This window comes from Patiria miniata, unplaced genomic scaffold, assembly GCF_015706575.1.
Source record: "Patiria miniata isolate m_02_andy unplaced genomic scaffold, ASM1570657v1 HiC_scaffold_10, whole genome shotgun sequence".
Taxonomy (NCBI): Eukaryota; Metazoa; Echinodermata; class Asteroidea; order Valvatida; family Asterinidae; genus Patiria; species Patiria miniata.
Window position 1 is genome coordinate 1,003,460 of NW_024037048.1, and position 21,543 is coordinate 1,025,002.

Genomic DNA, 21,543 nt, shown 5'->3' on the forward strand with positions numbered 1-21,543 from the left:
ATTCTCCTATCTTGATTTAAACATGAGAACATTTCAACTACATGTAAATCCATTGTATGGTCTAATAATTCCATGCTGATGAAATACATTGTATCTTGTTTAGTTAATATCCTTGTTTTTTTTGTCCATGCAGGCAATAGAGAGATTACAAGTCAACCAAACAGTCAATGAGATATGTATTGGTGCCTTGGAAACTGTTCTACGTAAATTTCGCTCTGTAGGAGAGAAATATGCTGTCCATGCCATGCTAATGGTGGATGCTAAGCTACTCGCATTATATTCAAGGTATGCACTTTACGTTCTTAAGTTTAAAGTTGATATTTTCCTTATTGCTCTGTTTGTGCTGTTCAACAAATTCAATTTCATTTTTACCTTGCATTTGAGTTTTACGTGGTATTGCTCTCTCTTGTATTATGTAATCCTTTGAAGAAAGTGGTTCATTTCTTCATTCATAAAATACAAATTACAATGTAGTTCTAGCCCACGGCACATTAACCCCAATAAATCACCCCTTTATTAAAGTGACCCCTATGAAAGTGGAAAATCCACAATTTAGAGCAGAAACTTTACAAATGTATGAACGAACATGATGGATTCCCTCCTGAGAAGCTGAAACTGTGCATAATCTTCTATTTTCCACCCGATTCCAACCTTTACCCATCCACACGCACAGGCCTACACGTATAGTCGTGTTTTACTATACGCCTGAGGACAACCTATTGTGTTTCCCTTTGTCCCTGTACTTTAACACTTTCCCATAGACTAAGCACGTAAACATACGATCGAGGACAGTTTCGAACAAAAGCACCATCGTTCAAGGACTGAAAGGATCTTTTGTTCTCCCTTTGTGTGTCTGTCCTCGAGCGTAATAAAATACAGAAACATACATGCAAACGTGTGTTCGCCGTTGATCGAGGACGTCCTATTGTCCCTCTTTTGTTAAAAACATGATATTGAAAAATTTGCACATTTTCACTCAATATTGCCAATATTGATATGAAATGGAATGTTGTTTCACTCAATATTGCCAATGCAGTTACTGTACATTTTGTAATCTTAATATGATAATTGTGAATTTATGGAATGTCAATTCGGTCTAAAACTTGCCTTGATGGTTCAGGCTGGTCCCATAGGTATATAAAATACCAAATTTGGAAATTAATATTTTTGTCAAAAAATGTGACCAGAATGAGCAAAAAAAAAACAAACACCACATTTCTCCCAATTTTACAGCTCCACATCATGCCTAATCTGAAAGAAGACACGTTCGGCTTTCTAATGAGGTATGATGTAGGTGTGTGAGGTGTTGGGCAATTGACCAATGACCAAAATTGTACCTTCGTTTTGCTCATTAAAAAAACGATTCTGAGATAAATGCACATTTTCACTCAATATTGCCTATAGTTACTGTACATTTTGTAATCCTAAGATGGTTATTATGAATTTATGGAACGTCAATTTGGCCACAAACTTGCCTTGATGGTTGAGGCTGGTTCCACAGATATCAAAAATACCAAATATTTAATATCATATTTTTTAACCAAAAATGTGACTTTTAGACCCAAATGAGCCCCCCCCAAAAAAAAGTTATCCCAATTTTGAAGCTCCCCATCATGCCTAATCTGAAAGTAGACATATTAAGCTTTCTAATAATGTGTGATGTAGGTGTGAGTAGGGTGGGGCATTTACATGTACATGTATGTAGACCAAAATTTGGATTCTGCTGCTCGCCTATGAGCTACGCTATACCCCCGGCCCTTCTCTGAGTGCGGGGCAGCTCAAGGGGAATAGCGGCCACGTTTCAGTGGGCTCTAGTCACCCATGCCCTCCCTAAGCCTGTTTGATATGACAATATTTCAAGATATTTTAATTTAATTTTCATATCGGAAATCGTATCGATCTCTTAAAAAAATAAAGGCACATCGTGCAATTCGATATGTCGAAAAATATCGCGGTATTCTTTTGAAGTACCACTTTTGTAACCATTAGAGTCACCACTGGACTTTAAAGCTACAGTCCATCATTTGTAATTTGTGCATTTTGTTCGTTTGAAGCAACAAAAGAGTTCAAATTCTAATGAAGGATACTGAGCAACTAACCTGATGAAGTTTCAGCTAAGCTTCAGCTGTACATTCCGAGAAAAACAGCATTCTAAGATCTCAATTTTACTGAATCATGTTTTGAATTGTTTTGAATTGCAGCTATACACGACGTCGCGCACTGCTCCGACGAATTATAACAACTGCGCGCGCGTGTGCGTCGTTCCAATACTTGTGCGCGCTGCGCTGAATAACAAAACGAACTACTAATTTAAATTTTCCTACGGTGCTTCTTAAGAATCACCGTTGGAAATGCCTTCTTTCGTTGATTACTTCAAAATGACAGCTTCCCAGTAAGAATAATTTCACAGGGAGTTTAGTCCCCTTACTATCTTTCAACCAAGTTTGTTTTTCAACAATAATTACGCCAGTTACTTTTCGGATGGCTGCAAATGATGGACTATACCTTTAAATAGAGCCGCTACAGTGCTCCCATGAAAAACCGCAAACCACAAATTCACTGTTTCTGCATTGTACCGCAAGGTCTTACCTGTCAAGGGGCGGAACCAACTGACTAACGAACGTCACGTGTATTGGATTTTGCGTCTTCCACGTGGCAGTACAAACATGGAGCTATACAAACAACACAATCTCTGACATTTTGCAAAGAAAATACGGTGCCTGTTTTGTGACGGAAATGTTTCATACAAAACACTGCTTATTCAAAAACGATTCGATTGGAGTGATTTTTATGCCCCGCGGCGAAGCCGAAGGGGCATACTGTTTCCGCCTTGTCCTTCCGTGGGTGGGTGTGTGTGTGTGTGGGTGTGTGGGTGGGGGGGTGAGCTTGTCTTACATACGCAGTGTGGACTTCCGAACAAAAGACGTCCACATAATGTAGGTAGCAGCGACGAAGTGTGGACTTGCCCACGTCCACACAGTGTTTCCCCATTTCTGGAAAACAGGTTTAGAGGCATTTTTGGGTTAGGTTTATCTGTAGCAGAATGAAGAGAAACACTAAAGGGAATCATTGAAAAAAAATTGGGTTGTAAGAGTTTTCACAGTTTGAGAAAAATGAGTTTTTCCACTGGTGTTCCTTAACTACACGAAAAGAAAGGAAAGTCCACACTAGGTATGTGAAACAAGTCTGGGTGGGTGGGTGTGTGTGTGTGTCCGGATAAATCTTGTCAGCGCGATAACTTGAGAAATACTTAACATATGAACTTCAAATTTGGTTTGTGGATTGTTCTTGGTAATCCTAAGAAGCCTTTTGCATTTGGGGACAAAAGGCCAAAGGTCAAGTTCACAGTGGCTAAAACAATAGAAATCTTGTCAGCGCGATAACTTGAGAAATAATTAACATATGAACTTCAAATTTGGTTTGTGGATTGTTCTTGGTAATCCTAAGAAGCCTTTTGCATTTGGGGCCAAAAGGCCAAAGGTCAAGTTCACAGTGGCTAAAACAATAATAATCTTGTCAGCACGATAACTTGAGAAATACTTTACATGTGAACTTCAAATTTGGTTTGTGGATTGTTTTTGGCAATCCTAAGAAGCCTTTTGCATTTGGGGCCAAAAGGCCAAAGGTCAAGTTCACAGTGGCTAAAACAATAGAAATCTTGTCAGCGTGATAACTTGAGAAATACTTTACATGTGAACTTCAAATTTGGTTTGTGGATTGCTCTTGGCAATCCTAAGAAGCCTATTGCATTTGGGGCCAAAAGGTCAAGGGTCAAGTTCACAGTGGCTAAAACAATAGAAATCTTGTCAGCGCGATAACTTGAGAAATACTTAACATATGAACTTCAAATTTGGTTTGTGGATTGTTCTTGGTAATCCTAAGAAGCCTATTGAATTTGGGGCCAAAAGGTCAATGGTCAAGTTCACAGTGGCTAAAACAATAGAAATCATGTATTTATTCTGAGATTATAGGGATTAGGGATTAATTGATATAAAACCTACAGAAGACACTAATGCTGTCAATGAATGTTCCATGTGACCAAGGTACATGTAAGTTGATGTTAAAAGAGTGGTGTTATGTCATGGGAACTGTCACGGTTGTGGGGCATTTGTGTTTGTAAACACACCTGACTTGTTTAGACATGTTTTTCCATAAAGAAGTTCGTAAGTTCAGCAAGGCAGAATAGAGGCATTTCACCGTGGATACCGCACAGGTACTAGTCTCTGAAAGAAACAGTTGAACGAGAAGTTGTACAGACACAACACCGCAAATAATTGTAGATCATGACGTTGAGAAGTGAACATGTTTTATTTCGGCGCGCGGTCAGGGGAGCCCTCGCCGGGCCTGCAAATTTTCTTTTCCCAGGCGGCGCAGCCTCATCGGGCAGACCCAAACGACATCCGCATACATGGTTGTTAAGTGCCCTCTACGATACTGTTATGATACGTACACATTATATAATTGTTTGTTTTCCCGCGATGTTGCGAGTAGTGCGACAGCTCGGTCGATCCTGAATTGTGATTTTGCACCGTGAGGTTGCGGGTTCCAATCCGTGGTTTTGCACCCAATTTTTTTTGTATTTTCTAACCTGAGGTTTCGGAGGATTTTTTCAAAAAGGGAAATAGAGTCCGAATTCTATGTATTTATATATTTTAGATTTTCTTGTCATGTTTTTAGAAAAGTAAAGTCCAAAACTCCATAGCGTTTATGAGGATGTCGTTTGGGAGAAAAAAACTAGATCAAATTTTCCTGCACGTATTTTCCTGACTCGTTCCATCTCTTCCGTGGTTGTGCCCGGGCACTTCATCATCATCATCATCATGTCGGGATCGCCTGGGTTGTGACGACATCACGAGCCAGTCCCCGAGTCCTCTTCTTCCAGCTGTCTCGATCTACCATGCAGGTGCGCAGCTCCCCTGCAGATGTGAGATCAGTGTCCACAAAGGTCAGACTTCTTCTCCCTCTTAAGGCAGTGCCCTGGGTGGGCTCCCACAGTATGGTTGGGTGTGCAGCAAGCTCCGGGTGGCGGACGCAGTGGCCAGCAAGATTAAGACGACGCTCTCTGATCTTGTGAGTCACTCTCTGCATGCCGTTGTAGAGGTCATCATTCCTCATACAATCCTGCCACGATACGTTGAGGGCTATACGTAGCATGCAAGTGTAGCATCCATCCAGTGACTTCTCCTCCTTGGTTGTGAGGGTCCACGTCTCTGCACCATAGAGTAGGACGGACTCAATCGTGGAGATGAAGAGCGATCTTTTGAGCTTTGTACTGATGGCTGACATCCATACCTTTTTCATGCTGTGAAGTGCTGACCACGCCAATCCTCGTCTGGTCTTGATGTCTTTTCCGCTTGATTCGACATACGCTCCAAGATATTTGAAATCGGACACGATCTTCAGCAGCGTGCCGTCTCTGGTGTGGACGATAGCGTCAGCCGTGTTGTATGCCAGCACTTTGGTCTTCCCAGTGTTGAGATGTAATCCCATCTTCAAACATTCTTCCTCCACTGAGAGGAGAAGGGTACGAGCCTGTTCCACAGTGTTTGAGATCAGTACTATGTCATCGGCGAAGTCCAGATCGGTGACTGTTACTGGAGGCACTCGCCGGCTCTTGCTTAGTGCCAAAACTGTGCCAAACTTATGAAATCAGTTAATATTTTCAGCAACAAAAACGTCGAAAACCAACTGTTCAATCGTGACTTTCGTTCAAAAAATTCATCACTAGAAATTGGATGGATCCATTAATTTTTATAAAGGGGTGCTTCACCCTCTTTTTGGAGTGAACATCGTTTTTCAAATAAATTCTTTAGAAAAAAAATAAGTTTGTGAGTTTGTAACGATGAAGAACTTATTCTGAACAAGGAAATATTTCGGACTCCATAAAAAAAGTGTTATTTGTAATTTTGAAAAGGTGGAAATACTGGTAAATTGTTTTCAAGGAAGCACACCCTAGACCACAAATGGTGTGGGCTGTACATAAATTATCAAGACTGGCCATCAAAAGTGATTAAAACTTGCCTCACCTAATTACAAATATATTTGAGGTGGGTGATTCCACTATATGCTTAACGTACATCACGGCCGCTAGCGCCGCAAACATTCAGTCTGGCCGGCCGCACATCGCACCGTGCACACGGCGCAGTATCAGTGTGCATTACTGCACTGTGTACGGCCCATCCCACGTGGCTGAAAATTCTGCACTACTGCAGAAACACGCTACGATGTTTATCCATAGGTTCAAGTTTTGCAATCTCGTCATTTCAATGGAAAATACATACACAGAAAATGAAGATCACGTTCTGTGAATTAATTTGCAGAAATTCTCTTTCTCCATCGATGTTTGTTTGGTATTTTTACGATCCAACTTCGGCCGATTTGCACTATCATCATGCACGGAAAATGATGTATGTGATATGTACGGGCAGTAGTCACTGGTTCTGGTCCTTCATCATAGCATTGATTCTGTTAGCACGCAAAGGGTACCAGTGTACCATACTGTATGTGCTGCTACATGGTGCTGGCGGTCATCATCGTGTGCATTTTGATCACACATGCATCAGAAAAACAGGATTTTTGTCAAGATTTGGCATGTCAAGATGAAATATTGGTGTATGTTATGATTATATTGTGCATTTTAATGGCGTGTATAATAACTATATTGTGCGTATTGGGGGCCGAAAAATGTGATCAGCATGTTTGTCGGTGTATCAGGCCGCAATTCCAGTGTATCGGGCCAATACGCATGTTTGTACGTGGGGAGAACCCTGATGTCAGGCCAGAGCATTGGGAATTTCGCGGTTTCTAACAAAGATTCCAGCTGCAAATTCATGGTGGCCTCATTCAGCCTTACCGCTTCACTCCTGGCCTCTGCTCACATAGTAAAGACAATTGGGCTGTGCTGCTGAAATGGAGAGTGATGACATTCACCTATTTTCCTTGTACAGGCACAGTCATCACTACATCCAGTGTAGGTCATGCCCTGACTTGTGCAGCGCCTCCAGTGATGGCTCAACGTTGCAAACCTCATAGAGGTGTGCCTCTCACAGCTCGCAGCCTTCACTAATTGTCATGGCAGACATGTTACCCTGACAGATGACTACCCACCACTCGCATCTAGTGGTGGATTGGTGAGGCCCTGTGTGAGCATCTTCAAGTTCCATTAAGTTACTGGAGATGCTGGCAGTCTTGGAGAACTTCCGATGTTATTTTCTAAAATAAGTGATGTGCCAGATGATCCTTGTTCGATGTGACATTGACACGGTTGCGGCTTACATGGATGACCGGGTGGGCGCGCAGCCTGCTCAACTGTGTACTCTCACAAGAAATCCCCTGTTGGTATTTGCACCACATTTTCGTGCTTTTGACTATCCACGTCCCAAACAAGGAGAATGTCGCTTCTAACGTCCTCCTTAGAGGTGGTGGATCCTCTCAACAGTTGTAGCTGCTAAGCAACTAACCATGTCTGCTTGTTTTCACTACTGTGCGAGGGTTCCTGACCCCTGCACGTGGCAGACGAATACACTGGTAATGGAGAACGGACGTGCTGCTTGTTTACACCTTACCGTCGTTTCCTCTTATCCTTCGGGTACTGAATCAACTGGTGCAGAAGGATGACAAGGTCCTCCTCTTTACTCCATGTTGGTCCCATTGATTGGTCTCCCAGGGCTATAACCATTCCCTTGGTTCACCAGTCAGTGGTACTTCCGGGGATAACAATATTCTGTTCCAACGAAGCTTGGGTTTCCTTCACCCGGCTCCGCAGGAATTTGTCCTGATGTGCCGGGTGCTGTCATGCAATCCCTGTTCACATCAGACCTTTCTCAAACAAGCTACGGCTTTTTACAGCCTGCACTTGACAGTGGATTACTTTATGTAAGATAGTCGTACTCCCATGTCAGTTAATTAAGGTGGTGTTTGTTTCAGCACCCCTGAAGTGCAGGACCTCTTCAACGCCTTTCTTATCCAAAAAATGCTATCAAGATCTTTAAACATGTAGTTCTTTAAACCAGTTGACAATTTCACATGTTTCAGTTGTACCTAAGGTTGCCTTTTTGTTAGCAGCTGTTACTTCTAGACGTACATGTAGTAAAGAACTGCTTTCTGTATACTGTAATAAAGACGGACCACATCTGGTGTGGACTGAGTGTGCCCATCCAATTCCTATGGAAGGACTTTGAACCAAGACTGTTAGAGTGCTCTTTGTCTCCAAACGTCTTTCTTCCAGGCATCAAATCATTCTTGTCTGTTTCAGACAGAGAATTTTGGTGCCGATTATGACTTTGACGTCGTACATTAGCTGCACAGGGATGCTTTGAATCAGTCACTTGCAGTTACATTTACATGTATTTGTCTCAACAACCCAGCCATACCAGCAGGCTTCTCGCGACACATGTTTGTCGTGACAACCCTGCCATACCAACAGGCTTCTCACGACATGTTTTGTCATGACGACACTGCCATACCGGCAGGCCTTTCACAACATGTTCTTATCACAATGACCCCAGCTTACCTGCAGGCTTTTCATGACAAGATTGCCTGAAGGTTGTTTATGGTCATTATTATTCTTTATTGAATTCAGTACATATAATAGTGTCTATATGTCCTATGTCACAATCATCACACGCGATGCCCAATATAGGGGATCGCGTCTCGGTCAGCATGTTCATTATCAATGTCCTTATCATGCAGACCTTTTGGGCTGCCTTGTCCACCCACATGTGGATCGATGGGGCCCATCTGGGGCTTACGTGTCGAGTTACGTGCCCCTGTGAAAGCACAATAGCATCTTGCATGACCGCCTTGATGGTGCTAGTCTATACATAAGTAGATTGCTCTACAGGTAAGTTGAGTGAAGTAGACCCCCCCCCCCCCCACACACACACAGAAGTGTGGTTGGGTTCTACGAACGAATACTTACCTGTAGACAGCAACAGCCCCCCATGAAACCTTGTCGCCCCCAGTCGCCCCCCCCCCCCTCTGAGATTTTGAGTTTCTAAAAAAATTATCATTGATCTACATGACGCCCCCCATGAAATGTTCCAGCCCCCCCAGCGCCCCCCCCCCCCCCCCCCCACTGAAAAATTCCTGGCTACGCCACTGCCTGTAGAGCATCCCCCTCCTAGCCCACTCTTCTCAATGCCATGAGTATTCCAACACAACGCTCGAGTAAAGAAGACGCCCACGAGGCACGTACATGTATGCAGTGGGGTATTATGGGTAGGAAACCAGAGGGTGCTATTGTATAAAACTCTTAGTGGGAAATACCTGCTGGTCCAGGGAATATGCATACGTAGATTGCTCTACAGGTATTTGTTCATAGACCCCAACCACACTTCTGTGAGGGGGGGGGGGGGATACTCAATGTCAATGTATGGCACACATTTACAGCAGGTGGTCTATGCCTCTGCCAAGATTAAAGGCAATCGGCTGTGTAATAAAAGGGAATTATTTAAATTTCTTGTTAATTTGACATGATATTGACATTGATTTTGTTTTGTAAGTCGTAAGGCATCTGAGTTGCAATCATCAGATATCCTGATAACTACACTACTAGCAACAAGCTTCTGTCACACCAAGGAGAGATTACAGAACTTACTGACTCAAAGCATGCATCAGTACGAATGGCCAGAAAACAGCACACACAACCAGCACCTTTCTAGCAACAGTGATGAGTATTTGAGTGCCGGAGATGGAGGATCAGATGATGGGGTAACTATTCTATATTTTAGGGAACAGAAATGTACCAGATTTCAAGTAATATCAAGGTCACAGCCAAGAATTTCACTTAAACTCACTGCCCAGTCCGAGGCTGCCGGATATACATGTAGTTTATTTCTTCAGTTTTGCAGGCCCATAAATAAGCTACCATAGACTCCAGTGATAATTATGCCCACTTCAAAAATTAGGAAAAACACTCACTAGTATTTGAGGTATTCCACCAAATTAAAGCTCTTTTATCATCTTTTATTTGTTTGATTTTTCAATTTTTTGGGGGGTTAATCAATGACATTGTCTATTGCTCCTACATACTTTGACCATGACCGATTTCAACCAAACTTTGTCCAAAGTATCAGTAGCCCAGACCCAACATATCACATGACCAAACTGGGGTCAAATGTCTTCATGGGGTCAAGGGCAAAATAACATCGGATTCAAATGACAAAAGTAGCACTGTTAACATGTTGGCCTAGGTCAAACATTAAAAAATGTCCATCATGGTGACCTCTTCGTTTGTTCTACAGATGGGGTCAAAGGTCAAAATCGGTCAAATTTCAGAAAAAGTTCAAATGACAAAAATAGCACCATCAACAAGTTGGCCTTAATCAAACATGAAGAAATGGTGACCTCTTCATCTGACCTATAGCTAAAGGGTCAAAGGTCAAAATAAGGTGAACATGCATTCGTGGCCCGCAGTTTTTGAGATCTGATCGAGCTTGTTGTGCAAACCCTCAAGTTCGTTGCCTGCAAAATGATCTAATAGCAGAAAAATTTAGGTAAAACAAAACGTGATTTGACCAGTGTAGGCAATTTGGGTCCATTGACAGGCCTGCACCTTTAAATATATCTTAAATGTTGCGATATTCTCCAGACCACTTTATAAGGCAAGTGAAGGATCCATAAGTCAGGTTACAAGTAAACATTTGAGGGGAAAAAATGAGGTTGGTCACTTGCCTGAAATCTGCAGCTTGTATGTGCCTTGCCTGCCTGCACATATGCACTAAAGTTTATATCTGATTCTCCACCCTACAATTGCAGTCAAACATACCCTCTTATGTTTTGTACTTTTGTTCATGGGAGAGGGGGAGGATTGTCACATGTCCTCCTCAACTCCCAGTACCCTGCAACCCAAAGTTTGCCTTAACACGCAAGAGAAGTACATTTCAACATTTTGATAAAGACCTCCCCCACTTAATCTGTAGACCTTTAGCTGCCATAATTTCATAGGGTTTAACCTCCGCTAAACAAACGCAAGTAAAAAAACAGCAGGCTAGTCAAAACCATTCTCTAAGTAGCCTGGGGAGTCAAAATTATTAGGCACATAAAAGCATAAAAAGGTACAGGATACAGACTGGCATACAGACAGGATGCAACTGGCATGAATGCATTGGGATACAGACAGTACTGCACGTACAGTGCTCTTTAAAAAAACCCAGTGAATCGGGTCAAATATTATATCATAGAAATGTCACGAAAATATCGCTTGAGAAAGGAGAAAGATTTCTGTGACTTAATTCACATAGCCTAACTTGATCTCTCTTTTCTCTGTATGCATTTTCTGCTTTTCTGTATTTATTTATTTTATTAGTCTTAATGCTGGTACATGCGCCGATAACATGTGGCCGCGCTGGTGTTCATGACAGTCTATGTGCGCTGAGGATCGGTACTGTCCTCCTCAGACAGTATTAGGTAGTTTCTTTTCGTGACTTTTACATTTTTTCCCCCAAAGTTTGTTTTTCTTTTTGACGGTCCAGTTTTGATAGTTTTTGTGTCACAAATTGAAATGGGACCGAAAAATTATTTGGGCAATAAAGGTTTGTTAATAAATAATTATTTATTTGATTTATTAATAACGTCAATCATTTTGTGCCTCTTTTAATCCGTTTTTATTATAACTGTTTGTTGGAAAAGCTAACAAGATTGCCTCAGGATAAAGTTTGATGTGTACATTATTGTTTATGACATGGTGCAAAAAATAAAAATTATATTCCAGCCTCGTGAAAAGGCCCAAGGGCCAGATTAGAGTCCAGTTCTCTAAACTGGCTAGATAGTGAAAAAAATATAAGGGCATTACCTCCAATGATAATTACACCCACATCCAAAATGAGGAAAAATGCTTAAAACTCTCCAAGGTGTTTGAGAATAAGGCTTATTTCATCATCTTTTATTTCAGGCCTCGATCTTGGGCAAAAAAGGGGCAGGCCACTTTGGCCTTGCCCCCATCAAAATTCCACAGGGCACCAAGGCCAACTCAAGGGAGCACCAAGGCCAATCATTTCAAAACCTTTAATTTACATTTATTTACAGCCAGTGTATACGCGCCTATTTCCTAGGTCACACAAACAATCAAGAGTATTCAGTTCTTGTACAAATGTACATCATGTCCAAAGAGCTTCGTTTCCGATTTCGCTTTATCGCTTGTAGCTTTTAATGTTCTGATCAAATTTTTAAATAAATCGCTTGCTTCGTAATATCATACAGTTAAAATAATACAGTAGATGTTTCTGTAAGATAACATTGACTAATGTTGATCTGGAATCTTCAAAATTAGACACCCAAATAGCACTGTTAGCAGGCAGAGCTGAATGAAGACTGAGTTTTGGAAAATCTCAGTATTGGTCGTCAAATTCAAAATTGTACATGACGCAGCAAAAAGTTCGCCCATACGATCCGACTATATTTGACACACAAAATCGTCGTTGAATTTCAAGTTTTGTCTAAATGAAAGCAATGAATATGAATTATCAAATCAATTAAAATAAAATTAATCAGCAATTAGCAGTTAATTCAAACTATATTATATACTCAGAAATACTCGGGCGCTATCCTATTGTCGACAAAACGACTTCGGCAAACTTCGGAAATTTTCGGAAAAAGGAGGAATTCCTCCAGTTTTAGTCACGTGATGTAAATTGTAATACAATGTATTACCGGAGGCTACCAGACCTAAGATTCATCAGGAATCTTTTGGTCTGGGAACCAGACTAGCTTATCGAGCCACATTCGGAGTCGCCTCAACCTCCTCCTCATGGGTTTCGAACTCGCAGTTGCATTTTGTCCAAACATTGCCTTGCGCGATACCCATTGAGACAAGGTTGAGACGGCTCCAAATGCGGCTCAATAAGCACAGACCTGCCAACCTTTGGGATCGAAAAACTGTATTCTGAATCTTCAAAAGTTGTATTTTTCATTACAAAACTGTATTTTTCAAAAATATGCATAGACGGGCTATACGAACAAATAAATGTGGCTGCAATGCTCCATTTTTAATACATCTTAATTAAAGTTATAAAAACAATGACCAGTGGTCTCCCTGTGGGTGGTAAACCCAAGCAAATAATTTGCATGAATAAGGATATTAATCATATACCTTATTCATAAACAAAATGCTTTAAAAAACTATTCAATGCAAGTCTACTTAAACATAAACTAAAGACTAGACTTCCTCATGTTTGAAATAAATAAACCTTTAATGCAGGTGAAACATTCATTTGGCCATGTTCAGACACCGTGTTAGCTAAAACGGTAAAAGTTAGAATGGTCGCTCGCCACGGGAGGTCCGTCGTAAAAAATAAAACTACCGAGCGTCCAGACATCATATTAAGTATAACAAGTTCAACTCAAAGCAGTTTATCTCAGTTTCTAAGGTCACGTACAACATCCGTCTCAGCAAAAACCGTGCACTAAAAAGAGCCTTCACTCTTCCATTTTGACAGTTCGCTACACGTGGTCTGAGCCTCTCACCGTGTGATGCGTGTTGCCATGCCGTGTTTGACATCGCAGCCCCGGCCGGTCATGTAGCGTGGCACGCGGTAAACATGACGACAGTCACTAGTCCACCGCGGCGATTTCCCCATTTTTTTAAGTATCGTATCGGCCTTGCACCATTTGTGTTTACATTTTGGGGGTTATTTTCTGTACCTTTCGTGGTGCAGAAAGACATAAAAAATGTTCTAAAAAGTTGATTGAAAACAAACACGTCATTGAACAGATTTCACTGCACTCATCAACTTGACAACTTGCCCGCACAATATGTCAGTCACGTGAAAATGCACGTGATATTAACGTTGCAATATTGACCAATCAACGCCAAGGTTTTCCTGGTAGTTGAATATAATATAGTTGAATAGTTAGCGGTTGTTGCACTGGCATATGTGCATAATGTACATCATACAGTGGGAATCGCAAAACCAGATTCAGTTCGTGCATGCTGTACATCGTTTGCTTGGCTGCTTGCAATTTACGTTGTTAACCATAAAAAGACGTGTATTATTTTCCCTGCGACTAGACGTTTGTTGAATGGTGTTTGTATGTACAGATCCTCTACACAATATCCTTGATGTATGATTGTCATGACGGGACATGCAGAGGTAAAATACAAACATGACAAAAGGGCACACTGGCCAAGTTGGCCGCGACATGTGTATTTTTTTAAGGGGCATTGCGGCCAAGTTGGAAGGGCATGCGGCCATTGGCCGTGGTGGACGCGGTAAAGATCGAGGCCTGTTATTTTCTACTCATTTTTTTTTGGGGGGGGGGGGGTTGGTTTAACCAATGATTTTTGTGAGAAATTTTCATTCAAAGATGGTCACCTCAAATGTACCATATTCCGTTGCTATTTTGAAAAATGATGTTTATGCTTTGTGGCAAAATAGCACAAATTAAGGGCCCAATTACATCTCGAATTTCACAGAAGCACCAACTCTTAGTCCTGTTCATGGCTTTCACCCTTCTTCTTATTAAACCCTCAAGTTCATGGCCCACAAAATGCTTTTATAGTAAAAAAAAAGTTTAGGGCATGCAAATTATGATTTGACCAGCTCAGGCAATTTCGGACCTATTTAAGGATGTGCACCTTTTGGCACATTTGATCCATCTTGTTTAACTGATTGCATATCAATTCATGTAAATGCAGCGATTTTAAAATGAGAGTCTGAAAATTATGAGTATTGTGGTGAAGTAACAAAATAATATTTTACCGGTAGATATGATTTCATTGCGTGGTTCAACTGCTTTCGGTTAATACCTTAAGTATTTTGTGCAGTAATGAAGGACCGAGTTCCATTAGTTGCACAGCAAAACTAACACCTTCTTTTGCCAAGTGTGGCTGATTGTTGAGATAAGCTACAAGAAAAAAATCACTACCTCTTCAGAATCCATGATGCTTAATTGTTCAAAAAGGTTTTTTAAATTTTGATCATCACCTAAAGTAATCTGATGCTGTCATGTATCAACCTAACTTGAAAATTGAAGTTTTGCTGTCCTCGTGGAATAAAGGGGAAACCACTCTTAATAATGCAACTATAAACCAATTCAATTTCATAAATTTACCATACTACATGTAAAGCCCTCTTCACACAATGCCAAAAAAATCGCAATGATTGAGAGATTTTCGCAGTGATTGAGAAATATTACAAAATGGCCATCTAGTGAAGGGAAACCAATACTTGAGAGAGACCAGCTTTCCTTGTGAATTTCTCTCAATCATTGAGACATATTGGTGGAGGTCCCGACCTGCGACAAACTTACGCTAGCAGAAGTTTTCTCACGGAATGCATGCTAAACCTTCGTGTACAACCGACCCTTGTCAATCGAACAACGTCCCTTGCGAACTGCTGTCCAGTGCGCATGTGTAGTGATACCTCCGCACGTGAATGACCTGTGTACATGTGTACGTGTGCAAATAAAGATGGCGAACTTCAATATGCGAGCGATCGTGTATCTACGGGCCCGGTTCCAAAATGTACTTTTGAAAACTAGTTGGGACATTAAGAACATACATGTATGCCATAGATAAAGGGAGAAGGTTTTTAAATTTTGAGGGCTATTTGGGGATAAAATGAAGATGACAATGACAAAATGCACCTCGAAAATAAAGATGGGAATCACTGCGCAATGTACGTGAGCACGCAAGTCGTGCTGCACGGCACCAACCGCCCCGTAAACCGCGTAGGAAAATCTTCATTTCTACCCCCAAAAAATGTTCAAAAATTCCTAAAAACAGTGTCATTACATTGAGAGAAGTTTGCTTTAGGTTGGCAATGTCATTTTTTAGGAATAAAAAAACATTCTTGATTCTACTGATTGAAACAAAACAAGGACTCTAGGAACGCCGAGTATGCGTAAGTTGCTATTCTTGATACATTTCTTGAGCTCACTACATCACCACAAACGAAAGAGAGAGCTGGAAATTCTGTGTTTCTACGGTTGGTTATTTTGCAACTGATAAATTCGGGCTACTGCACTAGTACCAGTTATCATTGCAAGTTCCACAGTGTAACGGCAACCAACAAATTTCGCAGTGTTCTCTCAAAGATCGATCTCGGCTTTGCCCTCATTTTCTTGTGAAGCCTTGCGAATGTAGTGGAACGGGTAATGATAAGATAAACAATCGGCGCTCGTAAAATGAGTCTCAAACATTGTGAGTTTTTTCGTTGTCGTGTGAAGAGGGCTTAAGTCAACTCATTTGCATTCCCCTTTACAATTTATATTAAATGAATAAATGCCCCCCAACAAAAAAAGGATGCATATGGATTTTATTGTTCAGAACTGAGCATGTTTAGTGCATTCTTTGTAGATTAATAGCTTTTTTTTTTTTCATTCTTTTGATTGACAGTCTTCTTATTATAGTACTAATAATGACTCGGATAATGGCACCAGTGAGATGGATACAGTACTCAGAACAGAGGTCAAAGCTTGTCCTGCTAAATCCAGACTCTTGGCAAACACAGAAGACAAGGGAGCAGCAGGAGGAGGCACTTCATCTGACTCACTGAGTGATTGTGAAGCAGAATTTAGCAAGGAGGCATTCTTCACTCCTCCAGTCAGTGCATCACCTAGTAAACCAAGAAGCAAGTCACTCAGAGTACAGGTACTATTATTCTTATCAGGTTTTTATTTACATATCAACCTATATGCTATTGTTTACTCTCAAATCCCCCTTACTTCCATGTTGTAAACAAAGTGTGACCTACATGTACAAAAGTGCCTTTTGAACTCTTTATCGTCGGCTGTAGCTGCTTGAATGCTTTCTTTTTAGTTTGCAGTCTTTATGATTTCTTTTCCCAAAAACAAGATGAGAATGAGATCCTGAGTATGAAGATGAGTTATGAAGGCAAATAACAAAATTGCTCAGTACAAATATATTGAATTAATTGTAAGGATATACACAACCACCAATACCTTTGAATAAAAAGAGAAATAAAAGTATGACATTGTATGAATACATTCATACGAGATATGAGAAGTCTACCTCACTTATCATAACTGTAGAGCCACTACTATTGCATGTGTCCCTAGGGGGCACAGTTCCTTCGCTAAGAGTTCCACTAATAGCCTACCCACAATGCCCTGCAGTATATGTGCCAGTTCCAACTCTTTTCTCATTGTTATTAACGGCATTTAGAGGTGGATGTGATATTTTTCTGTTTGGTTTCCAGTAAATATCTGTGCTTCTGGCATTTGTCTAAGAGTTTTCCAGTACAGAATAAAGTAGAGTATCTACAGTCTTCTTGTGTCTACTTCAGTGTCTTTCATGAGACAAAATAAAGGTGATAAGAAAACATTTTCTCAGAGTTTTGTGACCTGTAGCGTGGACTCAGCACCCTCCACAGGGCAACCAGCTCCCTCAATGGGTGAGTCCAGGGAGACGTTCTCCTCTCAGATAATCCAGACTGCGGACCTGCTAGGGACGTTCTCCCCCAAAATGCAGCAAATATTGGCATCCCCAGAAGCAGGGCAGCGGGCCAGAATGGTGTGTTGAACATTGATAAATATGAACTTTCTTCATCTACCTTCACATTCCAGTGTCAATTTTTTGCACCCAGCACAGTGAACACTTTGAGGTTGTTCAACTGTGGTGCTGCGGTTCGATTTTTTTTTCTCCGAACTTCGGGGTTCGGTTCGGCTTCGGAAGTGCATACATAATATACATGTCCATACAGTGTATTAGGTTACAATGCAAAGCATACAAAGGCCGTTCCCCTGTTCGAACAAACACGTGTGTACCGCGCACATCTGACAGAAATAGGCACTGCAATTTCCACCTGCTATTCAACACAATTGAAGGATTAATCTTATTTTTGTTATGTAAACAAAAGTCTGTTATAATTTGATTTGATGACGTTGAGAAATGAACATCATAAATTGCTACCGTGTTACCTATTGCAGCCCTATCCGGCCTGGCAACTATGATCAAATTGGCAATCGACGTAGGGCCTGACTTCCGACTTAAGGAAACAAATTCCACTTTAAAATTATTAGACAAACCTAACTAGTTGGTTCTCAATACACAGTATGTCAGAGATAGAGGGCAGGGTTCTGATTTTTTTTAGGGAAATTTGGGGGTAAAATGATGATGACAGTGCGGCAACACAACACGCAACCCGAAAATAAAGATGGTGATCACCGCGTGATGTACCATGAGCACGCCCGGCGTGCTGAATCGCAAGGTACAAACGGCGCAGGAAAATCGTGATTTCTACCTCAAGAAACTGTTAAAAATTGCAAAACAAGAGTCATTAGAATTGAGAAGTCTGCTTTTGATTATAAAGGTGATTTTTTTTAGCAATAAAAAACATTTTTGACTTTAATTTGATCAAAACAAAACAGGGGCCCTACGCTACACGATCGCCATAAAAATTTTCCACACGTGCTGACAGGTTTTTCCGACGAGTTCCGTCCCGTCCGAGCATGCCCTAATGAGCACTAAAAACTTGTCTCGTGGCAATAATTGCTGAACAGTTTTGTTCTAAGAACAAACTGGTCCTTTTACTGTGCCAAACTTATGAAATCATAATTATTTTTTAGCAACAAGCTGATAAGTAGCTACCGTAAAAAAAATAATAACTTTTTGATTCGCTACTCTATGAATATTCATATTGTGGATGGATCCATTAATTTTGTAAAGGGGTGTGTCACCCTCTTTTGGGAGATTACATCATGTTTCGTATTCATTCTTAACGAAAAAAAAATATATTGCGAAAAGTACAAACTTCTTCTGAACATGGGAAAGGTTTCAGACTCCATCAAAAGTATTTTTTTAAATTCTGATACGGTGAAAAAAACCTGAAATGCTGGTGGAATTTCACTGAGGAAAGCACACCCTTCACCGCAATTGGTTTGGTTCAACCATACTACGTCACGCTGGAACATGGCCCAGCAGGGCGTGAGATACTGGATACTGACCACGCTGGATGAATGCAAAGAGCACGCTTTTCATTGAGAAAATCGCAAGGCGCGTTAGATTTTTTTCAAATCGTATTGGCCTGATATCCTATTGTATGCCTTGCTTGAACACTGCAAATAATGAAGATGAATGCAGTGACTTGTCAACAGGGTAAATTCAATCATCCGTGCATTTTAATTTTGCCCTTTCATTGCAAGCATTAGCATATATGTAGCGCTGTCAACAAATACTTGCTGAACTTTCCGAACAGACATTTGGGTTCGGTTTGGTTTGGGTTCGGTTCGGAAGGCCAAGTTAGGCTATTTTTAGTTCGGTTCGGCGGTTCAGCTGCAGCACTAAACTAACTGTGGTGGCTATGAAGAATAAAGAATTTACATTACTGACAGACAAGTTCAGAACAAGTGGAAAAAGTACAAAACCCATTCTTCAATGTCAAAATATTAAGAGAGTCTGATTGAGTAATTACTCCTCGTATTAGGACTTGAAAGTTCTGAAACGAAATGTTGTTTCATTCAGTTTAACAGGACGAAACTTATATCATTTGCCCTGACATTTTCTTCATTGTCTTCATCCGACAGATCCCCCTATAAAATATCCAAATTATTCATTATTTCCTGAAGCACATCAGCTACAGAGAGTCTACCTTTGTAATTAGCACTTGAATTAGCACCTCCTATTGAAAACTGGAATTGGGAAAATCCATAGTTTTGAGCAGAAACTTGACAGATGTATAAACGAACACGATGGATTTATGATTGTATAACATTGCTGTGAATCTTACAAATGATCAGTGTGCCCTCAATGTATTTTCGAGAAAAAAAAGGGGTTCATTATTTGAACATATTTTGAAGTCCTATATCTACAGAACTGTAAGTCCGATTGGGTTGAAACTCAGTATGTTAATAGACCGGGATGTGTTATAGGTAAAAATTGAGGTGACATCATCATGACGTCATCATGCGATTTTATAAGATTTTTTGAATTTTTGGACCTTTAAGCCATATCTCACGAACGCAACATGCAAAATTCAAAATTCTTTTTGTATTTTGTTTTCGCACAAAATTTTGAAAAACGTGTGATGTCATGATGACGTCATCAAAATTGCAATTTTTGAAAACACAAATAAGGGAAAGTCCGATCGTCATAAAACTTGTTGGTTGGCTAAATAATGGTACTGGTAAGCAAAATCTAAAATGACGTCACCATGATGTCATCGCATGATTTTTTTATGATTTTTTAAAAATATTTACAACTTCATTCCGCTTCCAAAATTTAACACTTCCTTTCATTGGATTAACTTCAAGCTTGGTACAAACCAAGACCACAATGCAAAAATGTGCATTGACAAGTGTTATCAAGATGATGTCATCATAAGGCGTGTGGCGTTATTATAAAGATGCATTTTTTTAAGTCTCATATTTATTAAACTATTAGTCTGAATGGGTCAAAATTGCGTACGAAGGTAGTTCGACACGTCTGATTTAATATGGAATTATTTCCTTTTGACGATAATATATATATATATTACAGACGCAACATGCTAAATTTAAAAATTCTTGTACCGTATACTTTAAAACATTGTACATGCATAGTCTGTGACGTGTTATTGATAAAAAATAATCATAATGCGGAAAAGCCCTATGTTCTGTTGTAAACAGACATAGATCTCTAGTTCCATTTGCATGCGTTCAAAACACGTGAGCAATTTTTACATAAAATCATACACATAGGGAAGGAAATCAAGTTTGCAGACTCGCAAAAAAAAGAGAGCGTTTGTCAGCTCTTTTGAAATGGTCATCAGATATTTGCTGGCCCCACCCCTGGATCCGCCACTGAGCATCCGTTTTCTTACAATTTCAGTCTCCAAATACTGCAGATTTTCCATTCGCTGTCTAAACAAATGCACAACAGGCACTGCACAGCACTTTTGACACCATGTAATAATCTTTAAGTCAGGATAGGGATTCTCTTGGACTCATTTCTAGGCTTAATCAAGTGTTGTCAATGTGCTTTTCCTTTGTCTATAGCCTCATGTGTCTGTAGCTTGTTTTACTACATTAATCCTCCCATGCAAACATACATTCTGTGCCAACTTGTCCTTGCAGTCAAAATCAATCAAGTGACTGTTTTCAACCCATAAGAATCCCAGCCAACATAAAGCAGGATTAACTGCCATGGACTGATTAAGTAAAGTTTGATACATCATGATCATCATCGGTCGGCTGCGCAGCAGTCGACTACCAGTTGTCGCCATGCAGGTCTCTGTTGGGCTTGATCCTCAATGATGATGGCTGTGAGGGAACCATCATGGTCCCCCATGATGGACTGCACAAACTGTAGATAGGAGGTGCGTTGCCGCCCTGGACGTCTCTTTCCCTCCTTGGTTGTGTACAGTGCATACATATGTGTAGGCTCTGTCTGTTCATGTGCAAGGTGTGACCTAAGTAGTTCAACTGCCTCTGGTACACCTCGTTGATGAGTGGTTTGGCTTTGACTGTGTTGAGGATGACACTATTCAGGACCCTGTCCATCCGTTTAACGCCTAACATGATGAGGTAGCACGAAGTAGCAAAGGTATTGATCATTTTCTCCATGCTGCTATCCACTATCCATGCTTCGCATCCATACAGTAGCAC

General features: G+C 40.6%; 1 protein-coding gene across 1 annotated transcript in view; it reads left to right on the plus strand.

Annotated features, from left to right (window-relative positions):
* The window catches only part of LOC119734786 (Hermansky-Pudlak syndrome 1 protein homolog), a 129,644-nt gene that overhangs the window by 41,981 nt on the left and 66,120 nt on the right, over positions 1-21,543 (plus strand). Inside the window, exons 5-7 of the mRNA XM_038208343.1 lie at positions 134-285; positions 9,504-9,711; positions 16,337-16,591. Coding sequence (XP_038064271.1) covers positions 134-285; positions 9,504-9,711; positions 16,337-16,591 — 615 coding nt within the window. The remainder of the gene's footprint in view (positions 1-133; positions 286-9,503; positions 9,712-16,336; positions 16,592-21,543) is intronic.